This window comes from Dryobates pubescens, chromosome 23 (genome assembly GCF_014839835.1).
Source record: "Dryobates pubescens isolate bDryPub1 chromosome 23, bDryPub1.pri, whole genome shotgun sequence".
Taxonomy (NCBI): Eukaryota; Metazoa; Chordata; class Aves; order Piciformes; family Picidae; genus Dryobates; species Dryobates pubescens.
Window position 1 is genome coordinate 10,624,165 of NC_071634.1, and position 18,686 is coordinate 10,642,850.

Sequence of the window (18,686 nt, forward strand, 5' to 3'; positions counted from 1 at the left end):
GTCCCTTGTGGTTTGCGACAAGCTGCAGCAACTCGCTGCAGATGGTAAAACAGATTCTTAAGTATTGATTTGAGGCTCCCCTTTTAAAAGCCATGCTCCCCAGAGGTATTGATGAGATGCCTAGTTTTAATATTGGGCCGTTGGATAAAGGAATGCTTTATGGTAGGTGGAATTTCACTCTGGTAGTGTGGTGGTAGCTTCAGAAATTTGCTTCTACTCTGAGAAGGAAAATGATGTGTAAGTGAGCAGGGCATGAGGAGGTGCCCTCTGAATTGTATGCAAACAATTTGAAAATAGAAATAGAAAAAGATATTGATTTTCAATGTAAGCAACTGCAAGCTGTGGCAATACAAAATGTTAAATAATGGTGGTTAGTTGTTGATAAAGCAAGTGTATTTTGTGTTCTTTATGAAGTAGACTCAAAAATACACATGTATAACCTTATTGATCAGTGTAGAACGAGAAGGCAAGATTGTCACATTAGCAGAATATCCTGATCTTGTAAGAGAATTTCTGAAGGAGGTGAATGCATGTGAGTGGATTTGCTTACTACAAAACAATAAATTATTCAGAGATTGTTGAAGATAGGGTAAATAACAATGGCAAATCAAACTGTTATCACAAACAATGAAGCCGAAAGGCATGAAGAGACCACAAATCAAAAAGGGAGCTTTGCAAGTTGTTGCGGTTCGCTCAGAATGAACTGAAGAACTCTTTCGTATGAAATCCTAAAGCAGACTTTAAAACAGTGCATAACAATGAGTATATCTGGACACATTGGAGGTCCTTCTAGCTCAATATTCAGGCTCTGATAGTGGGCAGTAGCAACATCAAGAGAAAATATACAAACAGACTAAATTGGGGGTTCAGGGTCTTTCATGAGAGTGAAGTATTTATTGCATGTAACAGTACTGGGATGTTTGAGGGGGGTTATTCCTTGAATTTGTGCATCTCCTTTTGAACCTATGTTTTTCCCATTCACGATGTCTTTCAGTAAAGCCTTTAGTAGCTTAATTAGGCATAGTAAGAAGAACTAACTGCTCTGCCCCTACTTGTCGATTGGAAAAGACAGTAGACAGTGAACTGTCATTCTCTATTCATTCTTTTCATTACACTCTTTAGTGCAAGCCCCTCAGTCTCTCTGAGGCTGAGGAGTTCCAGTCTATTTGATCATTTCCTGCGTGGAAGTAATTTGATATTTCTGGTTACTGTAACTGCCCATTTTTGTGTCTCCTTGAGACAAAGCTGTACCATACCAAAAGACCAGAACTACACATAGCTCAAGACTTGAGCACATCTTGAATTAAATGACATTCCTGGGAAGGGGGGGAAAGGTAAGAAAAGCTTTCTGTGTTGAAGGACAGTAACAAGTGTCATGGCCTAAAAATTGAATATAATTAGTATTTTTTTTATAAATCCAGTGAAATATAGTGTAGCTTTTTGTATTAAACTTTATTAACTAGATGTGGTGGAACAAATCAGGGCACTCCTGGGGAATGGTGGCAATGTTTAAAAGTGTTTATTAGTTATTAAGAGAGCATGTTGGTTCTTGTTCCTCTGTCAAGTTGGGTGAAACTCCATACACTTTAAGGTACCATTTTCCACTGCATTTTAATCAGGCATTGCAGCCATTTTCCTTTGGTACCAGAAATGAAAGAGAGCCTTAATTTAGAGATAAATTGATTGACCTGGGACTGCAACTGTTTTCTGTGTTGATGAAACTTAAAGCCCACAGAAAGAGTGATTTGCCATTGGAGTGGGCTGCCCAGGGATGCAGTCGAGTCACCATCACTGGAGGTGTTCAGGAAGAGACTGGATGGGGCACTTAGTGCCATGGTTTAGTTAATTAGATGGTGTTGGGTGATAGGTTGGACTTGATGATCTTGAAGGTCTTTTCCAATCTGGTTACTTCTATCCTATCCTATCCTATCCTATCCTATCCTATCCTACCCTATCCTATCCTATCCTATCCTATGCTATTCTGTTGCATGATCCATCACCAGTGCTTCCTGGTCCAGTTGAAATGCACCTCTTGTTTGTGTACCTGTGTAACCCCCAGGTTATCTTTAATAAATCCTTAATTCACCCTAACTGCAGACTATTTGCATGGTTGGATAATAATAATTAAAAAAGAAATTATGCTCCTTCTCTTGTTACAGCATCTTTGCTGGCTCTGGACTTTATGGTCCTCTCCCTGCTCATTAACCCCGTTGCCTCTTTTTCCAGTCTTGCCAAAACTGTCTTTATCCAATTGCAGTTATGACCCTTAAACAAGAACTGGGCGATTTTCTGCATCCATTAGCTGTTTTAGGAAGGAGAGAGAAAGAGTTATTTCATAGTGCAGACATTCCAAGTAACAACACTTAAATACAATGAAAGCACAAGTTTCCAGGACAGAATACAAGCTGTAAACAATATTCTCTAGGAAAAAAAAATCTTTCATACATTGTTATTTGTAAGTAGAAAGAAATTTGTTTCAGAAGCAGCTTTGTTTTTCTGCTACAGGGAATGACTTTTTAAGGCTTGTTATAATTTTATCCTGTGAATGATGGCATTTCTTAGGGAATATGTGGAGCTGGTAAGCTTTCATCTTGAAGTTTTCCCTGGTTTTGTTTTTGTTCCCCCCCCCCCCTATAATCCCATGTTCTGCAGCATGTGAAAGCATGATTAATCTTGCTTTTCTGTTAAAATACATTTGGCTTTGTAATAGGAGAAAGTTGGTTTTATCTGTAGTTCTGCTTTTGGTTGGCAGTAAAAGAAATTTCCAAGTTTCATATCTTTATGCCTTAAGGAGTACACAGTGTTATCATCAAGAGTCTTTCCCTTGGTAGTTCTCTGCTTCTCTTTGGTTTGTCTGCTGATATTTCACAGAAAACCCTTGCAGTTATCATCAAGTGCTCAGGCACATAACAGAATTTTGCCAAAGCTTAAACTCTGTGTTCCTTTCTTTCAAAAGCAATAAAAGATTTGTTTAACTGAATACAGTTGACATTTCTTTTATCCCATCAATCCATTATACAATTTCAAATTCAGATTAAAAATCAAAGGTAGCTCCAGATAAACTTTCTTTTTAGAGACAGAGCTTTTCTAACACCTGCTCTGTATTATTTCAGATACTGTTGTTGTTTTCCTTCTAAATAGATCGTTCTTCTTTGTGTTTTTAAAAGCATTATTCATATTTGTATTCTGGAACCATCTGCCTTGCAACAGTGCTGTGAGTGAAGGGTAGAGGAAAAGGAGAAGTGGAAGGAACACTGGAAATTCAGCCAAGGCGTTACCCAAGATGCCATAGAGAATCATGCAGACTCCTGGTTGCCATGATTTTGGGAGGAATACAGGATTTTGTATGCTGTATTGGATTGTGACTCTGCACCCACCATATGAACCATTTTTAGCATTAATATTTTTTTTTTTTAAGTTCACATATGCCAGAATTTACATCCTGCAATGATTTAAGCTCTGCCCAGCAAACAAATAATTGTCAGTAGTGCTGGAGTCTGAAGAATACCAGTGACTCCATCAAAAAATGGGCATCTTTAGAAATGAGACAGGGAGAAAAACCTTTCATGAGATCATGGGGGTTTATGCTTTCCAAGGCTCAGTGAAAAATGAGTCCACAGGTAGGACTACATGACCTTTAGAGGTCCCTTCCAACTCAATGCATTCTATGATTCTGTGGAAGTTCTGATTTCAAATCTTGATCTAACAAGATTTATTTAGATGTAGAAAAGTAAGCCAGATGTGGAGATGTTTTGAGTGCTGATTGCCCTCTGGTGTAAGAACAGCCTCCAGAAGATGAGTCTGAACTGAAACAAACAGAAAATGTGTTTCCAGTGCAGGCTGGCAAACTTGCATTTGCAAATGGTGGGCTAGGAGCATGCTTTCTCCTACCAGCTTGAAGAGGCTAAGGCTGAAGTCCAAGCTATCACTGATGTTGTCTTCAGTTGACTAGTTTTAGCCAAGCTGAAGGCTATGGGGTTCTGCAGTGTGTGCATAAACTTATGCTGATGATACACCAGAAATAGTTAAGATCCAAACCCACTGTAACTCACCTTCATTTCCTGAGGTCAATACCGTGTTCTGGTTTCTCAGGCTAAGCTTTCTCTGTGATACTGGGAGCTGCTTTTTCATTTCCTTCAGCAGTTTTCCAGGTGTGGTTATGCTATCTGCAAAGAATTGCTGCTACTAAAATTTCTACCTCTCTCTGTCTGCAGTGATGCAAAGCTGTCATGCCTGCATTAGTTTCTGTACTTAACTAATCTAAGTCTTTCTAACACTTACTGTGGTAAGGATAGAAAAGCAATAAACAGCACAGATAAAGGATGAAATGGTTTAATCTCATTAGTTAACAAAATCCAAAGTATCCAGTTGGACAAGAGACACAGAGCCAAGAAAATACATCTCAGCTATAAATGAAGGTGTTCAGTTAGTGTGATGTGGTGTGGGGGGGTGTTGTTGGGGTTTTTTTCTTTCTTTCTTTCGTGGTTTTAATAGCAACTTCACATCATAATTAGCAGGATGAAATTCCTGCCAACTGAGTACATAGTTTGGACAGATTAAAGGGAAGAGGTATGAGAAATGATAATTGCTTTATGCTCGTCAGGCTTCTATTGAAAACCTGACAGGATAATTACAAAATACCTGCTTTGCAGAATGTCTAGGCAAATTTTGAAAGAGCTATTTAAAGTTGTTCGTTTACAGTCTGTCTGAAAAGAAAAGTTCCCCCCCCCCCTTTCTGAAGTGGTTCATTACCATTTAGATGCGTGGTACATGTTCAAATATAGACCTTATTCTCATGTGCACGCCTGGCTACATTCCACTGCCCACCCCCAAAGAAAATTGCCCATAATTTTTTGCATTACCCCACATACTTCACCCACATACTCACCCTTCACTTCCAGCAGAACTGTATTTCACCTGATGGAAACTGTAACCGTGTTGCATTCAACAGTCTGAGTCATAGTCATAGATAAATTAGTTGAGAATGTTCCAGTGGACTGCACAAAAAACCTGTTTTGCCTGACAGTCAAAAGTTGTTCTGCTTTCGTCAAGTTTTCATGTCTCATCACACAGCTTTTCTTCGCCTGCTTTTGAAACTTGAAAATGACACTCACTAAATTGCCAGTTTTCAAAGAATATTGTAGACATAGGTGCCAAAGCCAAACTGATTTTGCTGAGAACTCAAAGACTTCTAGAGCTTACCATAGGAGGTCATTTAGATCACAGGGACACAGATACCTGCAGAGAGTTGCTCTGGGCACCTGGTAGCAGGGCTGGAGTTAGCACACGCTTTGGGGAAGGGATGAAGAGAACTTGGTGAGTGGTCTTGCAATAGATGCCCGCTAATACCAGTTGTTTCAAGTTCCTGCAAATCACTGTGAGTCATCCAGTATCATTGTTATGTAGAACTGAACAAGGATGACTGATCTCCTAGCTACAAGAGCTATATTTCCCTGCATGGAGGTACTGTCAACGATATTTCATGATCCCCTGCCTCGTTGGATTGTGCAGCACACAGAACAGCTAACTAGCACATACAGTCTAGCACGGAGCTGTCAGCAGGTGCACATCACCTGAATGGTTTATGTAACCACAAGGTAGCTCACTGGCTGTGGTCTGCTGATGTCTCAGGAAGAGCCGATTGCAGTTTGCAATTGCTTTTCACAGTTGCCATGCTTACTCTCAGGTGCCTTCAGACTTGACCATAGCCTGCAGACTGGCCAGCTGGTTCTGGCAACCATGGCAAGCTTTAAGTAACCAACCTTCCCAGGGATGCCAAGACTCTTGTGAGACCATAGGTACACCTAACAGGGTGACAGGGACACCTGAATTTGGCTTATGTCAGGAAACAGGACACATGGATCCCAGAAAGGATGACCATAAGTTTAATAACTTTGCTGCTGTATTTACATCATTTCCCCCAGTAATGCAATGCATAGCTATGAAGTTACTTACTGTAATACTTAAAGCTTACAGTTTGTATTTTTATATAAAGATAAAAGAATGAATTAAGTGCTGGGCATACAATTAATTCTTCATCACATTCTTTGGTATGATGAATTACATGTTTCACAAGAAATGCACACTTCAGATTGTACAACAGCATTTTGAACTAGAATTCTAATTTTTCTCTTGCTTCTTTTTCTTTGAACAGTTTATGAAGAGCCAGAAGACCCCAGTAACAGATCATTTTTTTCAGAAATTATCTCTTCAGTGTCAGATGTCAAATTCAGTCACAGCGGCAGGTATATGCTAACAAGGGATTACCTCACTGTCAAGGTTTGGGATCTGAACATGGAAACTAAGCCTGTAGAAACATACCAGGTATGTATCTCCCGTGTCTCGAAATGCAGTGGTATAAAAGCTGTTCAAAACCTGAGTGTTTTCCTAACCATCTCATTTCTCAGTCTGAGAAGCAGGTAGCTATGAGAGCTGCTTAAAATCCTTGCAGCTGGAAAAGGGCAATTTCAGCATTAGTGGGGAAGTGTAAGACCTGGGGACCCAGGGTAACAGTCACCTGGTCTTTTGAAGGAAACAATACTTCTAACAAGGGAAATCATCTCTTCATTTGGCATCTGTTTTCAAATGATGTATTTCACTATTAACATTTAAAAGTAACGGAGAAGAGGATTTTGTGTGTTGCTTAGCATACTGCTCCCGCTGGGGCTGCTGAGAGTTGACACCTTTGTTATTGCAGAACTTTCTTTTGCTTTTTTTTAAAAAGGAGAACTTCATCTCTGTGCTTCTCCCTTGTGCCTAGTTCTAGAAGCAATCAGTGTTCAACCCTGACATCACCACTGACACAGCAGTTTGTGAATGCCAGACAGACGCCTCTGGTTGCCTGAATTCATTGTGATATTATCCAGACAAAACGCCAGTGGCTCCAGCCAGCGCTGAGTTTGTGCTCTGACATCTGTTCTGCTTGGCAATGGAGGGCTGAGCTTACATTTTTAGCTCTGCCTTGAAGAAGGAAAATATATCTGTGACACAGAAACTGCTTGTTATGAAAATGCAATGAGAAAAAGCTCTTAAGCTACCTACAGGAGAGCATGCAAAGGAGGGAAAAATGTCATTCAGCTGGCTTGTGCTGCTTAACTAGGACTGTGCTGGACCTCTTGTTCTCTGTCTGTGTGGAGGGGCACAGTAATTCATATAACTATAATTAAGATTGGTTTTAAAATGTCATGCAGTGAGAGCCTGGTAGCATGTCTTGTCAAAACAACTGAAATTTTACATCAGTAATGTCAGAGGTTATTTGTTAGTGTTCGGCACATTAAATGGGCCCCAGTGTTTTCCAATACATCCCTTACATTTTGGTGCATACTCTTCAGTGTGGAATGTCTGAGCCTTTTATACCTTTAAAGCTACAGAATTGGTTTAGCTCTGAAAATGGCAGCATTGCTAAATATGTTAGAAATGTTGATATGGTGTCAAAATGGAGTGGGAGGTAAGGGTGAGACTGTGTTTTATATAACAGAATCATCTCCCAGACTTGGGGATCTTGAGTAATACACTGTTCTATACTCATGCCAGTAGAATAGGTAACCTTGTCCCTGGAGAGGAATAGCTGGTCCACTCAACCTGTTTGTCTTGACTTAGACATCTGCTTTTATTTCCTCATGCAGGTAGCTGTGAAAGAAGCTGGTTGCCTTTAACTCAATCTGAGACCCCACAGTGGGGCCAATTAAAAAGTTCTATTTCTCCATGCTCAGGTTGGAAAAATTAGTGTAACATAAAATTTTCACTACTTGGTTATTGCAATCAGAAGCTTATAGAAAGAAAAACGAAAGACCTGCAACAACAGAACTCCTGCAAAATTAACAGAACTCCTGCAAATTTAATAGTGTTCTTGCCACTTTACTTTAACCTATGGATTGCCTGTCATTTCCCAGTGTTAATCCAGTGCCTTGTAAAGAGTACACAGATGCATTGCTGAGTGTTGCAGCAGACTAAAGGAGAATCCAGGGCTCAGAGGTTTGAATTACACTTTCAAATAACTTGTCTTAAAGGTGCCTTTCTCTCACACACGTAAATCTCATGTATAAACTTGGATGTCTCTCAGAAAGATTTTTCTGGTGGATCACCCAGAGGCAACAAATAAACCTAACATTTGCAGTTATGTATCCACATTATTATAATTGACATGTATGTCATTAAAAGCTTAAAAGATACTCATTAATAGATTGAATTTCTCATTTCACCCACTGCATGGTAGCCACTTAGATATTGTCTAACTGTGAGATTGATGAAGAAGGTCACAACAGGAGATTATAACTAATAATATATAGCAGTGTGTAACCACTAATTATAGCAGTTTATAACTGTACTGCTTCATTATCAGGTTACAATTTTAGTATCACCAAAAGAATCAGATTCTTATGCAAGTTGTTTTTCTTACCAGTGCTGTGGCCAAAAAAATGTTACTGCACAGAGCAGCCTTGCTGAAGCACAGTACCTGCTGACATTGGTTCAACATGATCTTCTCCTGTTCATGCTTCACAAATGAAGAAAAAGGCAGAGTGTGGAGCAGTGAAATGGCAGTGCTTGAACACTGCAAAGCAGCCCTGCCTGACATGATACAATCCTGATGCTGCCAGCTGAATTACCCCAGCAGAGCCATACCAGCAGCCAACCAGTGAACATGTTCATAGTTGATAAGAGTTTGATCCACTGAGGGCAGGCTCTGATGCAGAGGGATTTGGGCTAACGTGTCTCTTACCAGTGCAATTGCTGATTGTGACTATTCAGTCCCAGTGAAATAGCTCCCTGTGTAGGTGTGTTGCTGTGTTAGTCTGCAGTATGGAATTAGGAGATAATTCCATGAAGGTCTGACCTAAACCAGTGCAGTGAAAAAAAGGAGAATGCCTTTTGAAATTAGTTAGGAATGAATTTGATTTGGATTCAAGTACTATCCATACATGTTAAGAACAATATGTAACTGAGAAGACAAATCTGATTTTACCCTCAATTGGTAGTGGCAGATGAACATGCAAACAAGGTGAAAATTAAGTGATTCTTCTTAAGTGTTTCTTTCAGGTAGTGAGGGTCTGAATGTAGTCAAATATGGTAATCAAAAGAGCCATGTGAAGAGCAAGGTGACTGTCCAAGGCTGTAGTGCAGTCTGCAGACAGAGTCAGCAAAGAAAAAGGAGCTGAGACCTTGAAGAGCTCAGTATGAAATCTGAGAAGGGAACTGCAAATTGCTTTTTGACAGAGCTGATAGAAAGGCAGAGCTCCAAGCTGTGCAGATGGACACACTCTACAAAGGGTGCATACATGACAGTGGTCATGACAGATGGCTGCTGGAGATGGTTACAAGAGGAAGACCTAGAAATGACAGTCAATAAGGAAATATAATCTCCTTCTTTCTCCTGCCTTACTCAACCTTTTTATTTCTTCCAAGTATTGGGAGCTCACAAAGATGATAAAGGAGAGAACTCCAGGTCTGTAACAAGTTTCACTGCTCACACAAAAAGGTTTTAAGTAAAGGGAAAATGAAAAGTTTAAATTACAGAGAGTGCAAGTAACTGCATCAATACCGAAAGTGTCCTGACCTAATACCTTGAGGATAAATGCATTTAATTATGAACCATTTTATCTGCAGCTACCATTTGCCTACTCTTTGCTGTACAAAACATTATCTGTTGATATACAACCCAGTGTTCACTTGTCTGTTAATGAAAATTGATTCATGACTAAAATTTATGATCATCAATAATCCTATCTTACAAATATTCTTAGGATCCTCTCAAATTGGATATTGAAAATGGGTTGCTTTAAAAAAAGCATTAAAATAAAATAAGTGAAAGGTCATTGTGCCTCATCTGGTCTTGATAGAAGTTCTTACTAGAAGAAATGTTTATGCTCTCAGGCCAGAGAGGATGCTGAGCATCCATGAGCAGGAGCAGTCTCTCTTATCTCACAAGAACCACTGCCTCTATATGGCAGAGCTAAATGATGCCCCCTGGCTATTAGGATGGTATGTGTGTGCTCCAAGAGGCCATCTGCATATCTTTGTGTTATAGTTTCTACAACAGCTTGAAGAAAAGATCAGGAGTGAAAGTGCACTGGTAAATTCAGCTAGGCAGGGATTTTCTAGGTTATGATGTCCTTGTGGAATGAAACCAATCATCCAGAAGGAAGAGTAATCAAAACCAGCAAAGGTCTGAAACAGTTTGCATGAGATCTGTCACTTTATGATAACCTTTATGCAGCAGAGAGAAGTCTTCTGCTGGTTAGTCCCACTTTTTTTCAAGTATGTAACAGAATTTGCAGTGTTGTGTTTGTCTCAGCTAAGTAGGAGATATCCCCAAGCTAAATGATTGTTCTAATTTGCAGCCTGTGCAACCTTGTACTGTATTTGCATTCCAAGATACCTTACCCAAATATATGTAATACCATACACTACAAGCTCTTCTAATAGAGCCAAGTTCTTCCTGCTACAAGTGAGAGTCCACTTATCTTGGAATATGACATTTTTGTTACTATTTAAATTAGATTTCTTGCACATTAATTAGCACATCTAGGGTATCAGCTGGTGAAATGTCTTTGGGAATTAGCCTAGCACTGAGAAAATCATCCAAGCAGGAAACAAATATGTTGAAGAGGGGTGGTCTGCAGCCTGCTGAGGGAGGTATGCTTCATGCCTTCCTGCAGCAATAATTCTGTAGTGCCTGCTTAATTGGGCTATGGAAAAGTACAGAGAGCATCTTTAGGGTTTAAGCACAGTATCTTCTGCAAAGCTCCAAGTCTATGCAGAACAGTTTGCAAGTGAACTGGGGAGATAAAGAAGACTCTGTGTGTGGGGGGGTGGTTGTTCAGTTTTATACTTTGCTTTATTGCAAGAATAACAGCAGTTACTTTCTTTGGAAACAGGTCCATGATTACCTTAGGAGCAAGTTGTGTTCCCTCTATGAAAATGACTGCATCTTTGACAAGTTTGAATGTGCATGGAATGGATCAGACAGGTAATCCATCCTTGTGTCCATCACTGTCTTCATTTAGCAAGAGGGCTCTCATTTTCTGGGGAACCATCAGAAAGTAAAATGATACACATGGTTGTTTTCCACCCAGTTTACATCTCTCCAGTGTTCAGGTGGATAAAAGGTGTTTGGGTGTTGGTACAGTTGTGTCTCTGACCTCCTTAGATATGGTGTAACTTTGTTAATCTTGGCTCATGCCTAGCGGGAGAAAGGCCTTCAAATTCTGTGCGTTATAAGAAGTTAAAAAGAATACTTTTAACACTCACAGCCCCACCAACACAGTAAAGAAGCTTGTGTGATCCTGTATTTGTGCATGACCTGCCTCAGATATTCAGTTCCTTTGCTGGAAATGAGGTGTGAGGAAACTCAGTCACAGCCACTCAGTGATTCTCTGCAAACTGCTGCCAAACGAGTTTTCTCTTGTACCTGCCTCTGTCAATGCAGTCCCTTTCCCTGTGAACTGAAGGAGGGGTCCTTGTTTTTATCTTGGATGCAATATTTTGCTGAATATTTTAATGGGAGATATTGACAGAAATCAGAGAGTGCAGATGCAGAATCGCAGAATCACCAAGGTTGGAAGAGACCTCAAGGTTCATCGAGTCCAACCTGTCGCCACAGACCTCATGACTAAACCATGGCACCAAGTGCCACATCCAACCCCCTGTTGAACACCTCCAGGGATGGAGGATGCAGTGTGCTAATGCCATGATGTTAGCAAATGATGGCAGCATGTTGGAAAGAAGGAATATTGTGCAGGAAGAGCTGAGCAGCAGAGAGGTCTGGGACAGTAAAGATGGATGGAATCCAAGAGTATAGTGCAAGGTGAGGATTTCACTTAAAACACAAACCTTTGTTTTATCAGTTGGAAACAACTGACAGGAACAGTCATAATCTAGGTGACTGTAGGAAGGATTAGCAGTCTACAAAATGCACATGAAAGAGATCACAGGAACCAGATTTGAATGGCATGCAGTGACTGCTGGCTCTGCAGAGCTAGAAGCCAACAGGCAGAAGTTTGGCATTCGCTGAGAGCCTGGAACTGTGCCTTCAGCTCACTTAGCTTCTCATTTGGGAAAGAGAAGAGCAGTCCCTCTTGCTGTATTTGGAGCACGTCTGCCCCCTGGTCTAGGCAAGGACTCTGAAACAGAGTGTGGGGCAGCTGTGAAAAAGGCAAATATAAATCCTGAATGGGCAAGACTGGAGTATCCAACAGAGAAAGGAGGAGTGGTGAGATAATGTTAGGGCCTTACTACACGTTTCTTGTCCTTCATATCCAAGGTGGATGAAGTAATTAGGCAAATGGACAGCTGCTTGAAAGAGAGGGGATGGCAGGAGTTAGGTTTTGATCAGCTTAGCAAAAGAGAAGCCATTACACTTGCTTCTAATCTCAAGGAGGTGTACAGAATGGACAGACCCTTGTTCCCAGGCCCAGAGTCATACTCCTGTATTTAAATGAAGTGCTGCTGTCCTCATTAGCAGGGTGAGACCACTCTCTGGATAGTTGCCTGGTAATAACTGAAATATCCTTCAATACCAGAATTTAAACTGAGGGTAATATTTTCCTTCCTACTTGACGGATCAGAAAGATCAATGCAGTGAGTAATTATTAAGTGGGAACATTAGATTATGAGGGCTTCAATTATTGTACTGCCTAGACACTGAGGAGTTGTTAGTCGTGCCCAATTACCAGATCTGTCACTAAACACAATACTCTGCTGTTGATGCTAAGAAGCTGTTGGGTAGAGTAGCTGGGAACGTTTGATGAAGGAGGAGGGTTCTCTTTAATTTAGTTGTTTCTTTTTGAGACTCAAACCTATCAGCACTGATGTTCATCTTTTGATGAACATACACCCTTCTGAGCTTCTTGACAAGTATGTGTATGACAAGTATTGTTTTGCCACACAAGATTTGTGAATTTTGGTGGTGTTGGGTTTTTTGTGGGTCATAATTTGTGTTTGGATGCCAGCAACTCTTAAAGAGCCATTCATTTAAACACTAATGTCACTTACTTTGCTCCTGCTGGTATGTGTTTTTTTAGAAAGGGCTGCTAAAGGTAAGCAAGGCCTGTGAACAGTGGTTGTCTTAAGAGATGCTGCAGTACCAACACAGGATATAGATTATTCATATCTATGCATAACAATAGAATAGAATAGAATAGAACAGAATAGAATAGAATAGAATAGACCAGGTTGGAGGAGACCTTCGAGATGATTGTGTCCAACCCATCATCCAACACCATGTAATCAACTAAACCATGGCATCAAGTCTCCTCCTAAACACCTCCAGTGATGGTGACTCCACCACCTCCCCAGGCAGCCCGTTCCAATGGCCAGTCACTCTTTCTATGAAGAATTTCTTTCTAACATCCAGTCTAAACCTCCCCTGGCACAGCTTGAGACTGTGTCCTCTTGTTCTTATGCTGGTTGCCTGGGAGAAGAGACCAGCCCCCGCCTGTCTACAACCTCCCTTCAGGTAGTTGTAGACAGGCATTTTAACTGCAGTTCATAGAATGGCTTATGTTGGAAGGGACCTTGAGGATCATCTATTCCAACCTCTCTGCCATGGGCAGGGACATTTCTCCACTAGACTTTGCTGCTCAAGGCCTCATCCAACCTGGCCTTCAACACCCCCAGGGAGGAGGCATTCACAACCTCCCTGGGCAGCCTCTTCCAGAGTCTCACCACCCTTGTACTGAAGAACTTCTTCCCAAGATCCAGTCTAAACCTACTCTCCTGCAGCTTCATAGCATTCCCCCTTGTCTCTATTAATCTTTCACAGACTTTGAAGCTACGATGCCAATTTAAAGTGACAGGATGGGTCAGTCAAAAAGGGAAGTGAAACAACATTTAGGTGAAAATTGTATTCATTTTTGTAATGACTAGGGAGTTAATCTAGACTGTGAGAGAAGCTGATGGCAAGGCTGTTTACAAAAAAAATAATAAATCAATGTATGTGAGCTCTGATTAGAACGTGATTGATGCTCAGTTACTCCAATGAACAGGAACTAATACAATCAGACAGAGCCGATCTCATTTGCTGAAGGACACATTAATCACTGTGTACTTTGGCAACTGCAGTGGTCAGGTGAGGGAGTCAAGCAGGGGTCTTGCACTAATTCAACCAGATGAGCAGGCATTATCTGTAGTTGAGTATATTACATTAAAATCATGCCATCTTTATTGTATATACATCATTACGTGGACTATGTGAGCTCTATTTATACGGCGATTTAATTTAGTTCTTCCATTTGCTTCTGAAGTCAGGTCCTTAAATAATGACCCCTCAGGTACCATTTTCTTCCCACTGTCAAGCAAAATCATTTTGTTATTTCTGTTTTACCTCCAAAATGAGCTTTTCTACAACTGTGTGTGAGTTAAAGAGGTAGTACAGGATAAAAAGCAACCTAATAATTCTAGATGGTGGTAAGGGAATATCTTTATGTTCAGGGGGTTTTAAGATTTCAGATGAATGGGTGTATGGGAGCCCTTCCAGGGAGACTTCTTGCTAAGTGATAAAGATGAGTGAAGTCACAAACAGGTGTTCAGCCAAGCCTTTCCTACCCAACTGTCATTCATCCCACTGAGTATCCGTCAGCCTTCGCTCCAACTGGGCAGAAGTGGCAGGTCCTGGTGGATGAGATCTTAGTAGTCTGTTCCTGTCTGGCAGCACACTCCATGCTGGGGAGCTACAAGATGTCATTTTGTTCTCAAGGCTTGGCATGTCAAGTATTATCTTGGAAAGACTTGGGGATCCCAAGAGTTCCCTTCCAACCCCTAACATACTGTGATCCTGTTCTCATCACCAGTCTTGTCCCAGCCAGCACCCAGTATCTCAAGGTTTTTTCCATCAGCATACTTCCCAAGAGGTTTTAAGAAGTTCTTGTGCTGGGAAGTCAGATGCTTCACAGCTGGAAAATTCTCCAATATGCCTGACAAGACAGAACAGCCTCTTCCTATGCTCAGCTGCAATTTTTATTCTAATTGATATAGAAAAATTCCCCTTCTCACATGCATTTCATTATTGCACATTGTATTTTCCTGAGCTGGAATAAATTGCAGGTTACATCTAGTTCTCAGTCTCTTTTATTGTTATTTTAAGCAGCAGGTAAGGTTATAATCCATCTGTGTATGTGACCTTGAACAAGAATGGGCACTTTCTCATTTACATAATGCTATTTTTTTACTGAGCCATTAAACTGCAGAAAAACAGGGTCAGCATAAAAAGTAGTCATCTACATATGTTAACAGAAAAATAAAATAACTGCAGTAAATCCAACTGAAGAAAGCAGACTTTGAAAAACAAGCCAGGGCTCAAGGAATTAAAAAGCAAATGGACTGTGAAGGCAGGTTTACTGCAAGCAAAACCTCCTAAAATAGCATCCTTGACTAACACCTCTCTGTGCACTGGTAGCTCTGCCTGCATGGAAATTGCTCCCCTGGCAGTTCCTGCCTTCATCAGAAGGGATGCTCCTCATCCCCCTGGGAACCACAGCTCTGCAGCCCATGGCACAGGCTGCCCCCTGCATTATGAGCCAGTTTCAAAATTTTGCCTGAGGGGAAGAGTCCCACAGTATTGTGCTGGGCTGTTTGCATCACCAATTGAGCATGTTAGTGCTGGGATATGAAATAACCTCCACTTGCTCATGTTGTGAATAACCATTACAGCAGGAGCTGTAATGACAAGATGTGGTGATTTGGAAGGAATGAAATGTTAGATTTACTGCTGTTGATTCAATTTCTGAAATGGGCACTAATCTTGATCAATAGGCTTTCTGCAGCTTCTGGGATGTGTTTTATCAAGCTGTCACACTGACTCTTTTGTTTCTTTAGCTTGTGAGCTTGTTAGCTGGTGCCTTGCTAAGCAGGACAGTGCCAGGCCTTTGTGGGTGGGGATGGTAGGAGAAACCTCACTGCAGGCAACCCAGATACTGAGGCTGCAGAGCAGTGAGGCAGCTCCCTGCTAGGGCTGACTGCAGCTACGTGTGGACAAGTGCCTGTGTTGTCACCTCGACAGACTGTAGGTGAGCTGTTGCTGAGAGCAGTGCATGCTGTGTCTCTGTGCCACCCCTGCCTGATTTGCAGCAGTTTCCTTTAGCACTTCAGGAGCTACAAAAAGCTCTTTGTGGAATCAGCTGTTATCAGACTCCAGTATGCCATCAGCAAACACGGCAGCAGGATGGAGCTGGCAGTCCTGCCAGTGATTCACAGCACACCAATCCAGCTCACCTACTCTTGTGACCCTGCAGTGGCTCTGAAGTGAGTGGAGCTGCTGCCACACAGTAGCTGCAGTGCAAAAGCAGTTCACTGCACAGCTCCTGTCTGTGTGGTTTTCAGTAGATTACTCATTTGTGTTGCAGTAGCCCCAAATGAGATCAAGGCAGCACTGGCTGGAGGCTGTGCTTATAATGTGAGACAGCTCCTGAATCCAGAAGCATCTAATCTAATCAGCTAGTGAGCATCTGTAGGGTGGAGAGTGTAGTTTGTGCCTTTGAATTCTCCCAGGGCTGTGTATGCTGTGTTCTCCTGGCCAGTATGTTGCTCCTTGCAGAGTCCTCCCAGGTGGGAAACAGCAGCAAAGTGCCACAGCAGCTGGCACTGGAGATGGAGGTTGGTTTCTTAAATTCACAGCATGTGAAATACTCTCTGTTGGGCTGTACTAGAAAGGCAAACAGTTCCTGATTGCTGGAGTTAGAAAACTGTACAGCTTTTCCTGTGGACACCTGACAGTGCAGGTGCATTCCTTTCCAGAGTGGAATTTCAGAGCAAACACCCCATTTGGGACAGACCTGAGAGCAGAGCTGCTGCACACATGGAAAAAGTTCACAGGGGATGAGCTTTCACATGAGGCTCTGAAACCCATGATTATGCTAATCCAATAACCCGAGGGCCATGGATGAAATCCTGAATTCATTAAAGTTAGTGACAAAATATCCTCCCCTAGGGACTGGTGGAATGAAGCAACTGGCAATCCATTATTTCAAACTACAAGCTGATTAATGGGGTAATTTTTATTACAGATTGAGGTATGGTTTCTGTCCCTTTCTCCCAGACCCAGAAATGCATCCTGACATGCAGCTTCATTCAAACTCCATACAAGTGATGACAGAACACAGTTCACCAGTGTTGATTTTTTTCTAAGCATTGTAGATATGTTTTGTTTCTTATTGGTGTCTAGACTGGAAAGGTTTATGGCTTCAGAAAGGAAAGGGTTTCTTCTGGAAAGATTTTGCTTGTACTAAGTCAGTGTGATTTTTCAGAACCCTTCAAAACACCTTTCTTCATTAAAATATAGAGACTAGACTAGAATTAACCAGGTTGGAAAAGACCTTTGAGATCATTGAGTCCAACCTATCATCCAACACCATCTAATCAACTAAACCATGGCACCTAATTATATACTGAATCTTACCCTTAAAGACTGCTTCTGCAGTCATGGTAAATCTCAGCTGTCAGAAAGGTAAAGCTCTGGATAAAGAAAAACATGCTGAAATATATGAACCTCAAATACTCAGGAAAAAAAAAGTGGAGGGCAATTAAAAATCGCTTATTAAAATATATTACTTTTATCAAGTGAAGTTAATCTCCTGTCAGGATCCTGACATTTATACATAGAATCACAGAATAGCTTAGGTTGGAAGGGACCTTAGAGATGATCTCTTCCAACCCCTCTGCCATGGGCAGGGATGCCTCTCAGCTAGGCTTGGTTGCTCAAGGCCTGATCCAACCTCGCTTTGAACACTCCCAGGGAGGAGGCATTCACAGCCTCCCTGGGCAACATGCCTCAGGATGTAAGCTTTAGTGTATTTGTAATTTTCATAGGATAGGGAAGGGTTAGACCTGGGTAGAGGAAAGCTTAACTCCAGAGAGTACTGGGAACAATCTTGCTTTACATTCTTTCCATGCTGAAACCAGAAGCTATCCTCAGTGCTGTCAGTAGACTCCCCCCAAGCTGCTGTTTGACTGCCTCTGTTCCCTCTGTCTGCCTTTCTCTCCGCAGTGTGATAATGACAGGTGCGTACAACAACTTCTTCCGGATGTTTGATCGGAACACCAAGCGGGACGTGACCTTGGAGGCCTCGCGGGAGAGCAGCAAGCCGCGAGCTATTCTTAAGCCCCGGAGAGTCTGCGTCGGGGGCAAGCGGAGGAAAGATGACATCAGCGTTGACAGTTTGGACTTTACCAAGAAGATCTTGCACACAGCGTGGCACCCGACCGAGAACATCATTGCTATAGCAGCGACAAACAATCTGTACATATTTCAGGATAAAGTGAACTCAGAAATGCACTAGTTATCAATAGCCCTCTCTCTTTACAGACCAGCCTCTTGAGAGTTGTAGGAGGATGTGATCTTCACAAAAATTGTGGGCTTCTGTGGTGGGATTTGTAGGTTGCATCCTTTCATCCCTCAGCCTGTATCATTACTGGTGGCAAGCCAACTATTTTCCATCACTGCAACTGTATGAGTAAAAGGCACGACTGCAAATCCAGCACTGTGGTCTGTATCGGTTCCTTTAAACACAGAGGGGTATTTATTCACCTGGGGAGCGCTCCTGAGGGAGGGCTGAGGGTCCTCCCCTCCCCTCAGTTCTTTGGAGGGTCTCAGTGGTTGACAGGACCATGCTGTTCTGGTGCCCTGCCTGCTTTTGCAGTCCACATCATTTACCACATTGTTAGAGCCTTTTGCCTCAAAAGTAATTTTTCAGTAA

The 18,686-nt window shown here is 41.7% G+C and overlaps 1 protein-coding gene across 8 annotated transcripts in view; it reads left to right on the forward strand.

The window, feature by feature from the left end:
• PPP2R2C (protein phosphatase 2 regulatory subunit Bgamma) overlaps positions 1–18,467 on the forward strand; it is a 154,061-nt gene extending 135,594 nt beyond the window's left edge. For all 8 annotated transcript variants that reach the window (XM_054172456.1, XM_054172462.1, XM_054172457.1 and 5 more), the window contains 3 exons: positions 6,155–6,324; positions 10,875–10,966; positions 17,978–18,467. In XM_054172456.1, coding sequence (XP_054028431.1) covers positions 6,155–6,324; positions 10,875–10,966; positions 17,978–18,269 — 554 coding nt within the window. In that variant the 3' untranslated portion in view covers positions 18,270–18,467. The remainder of the gene's footprint in view (positions 1–6,154; positions 6,325–10,874; positions 10,967–17,977) is intronic.
• The last annotated feature ends 219 nt before the right edge of the window (positions 18,468–18,686 follow it).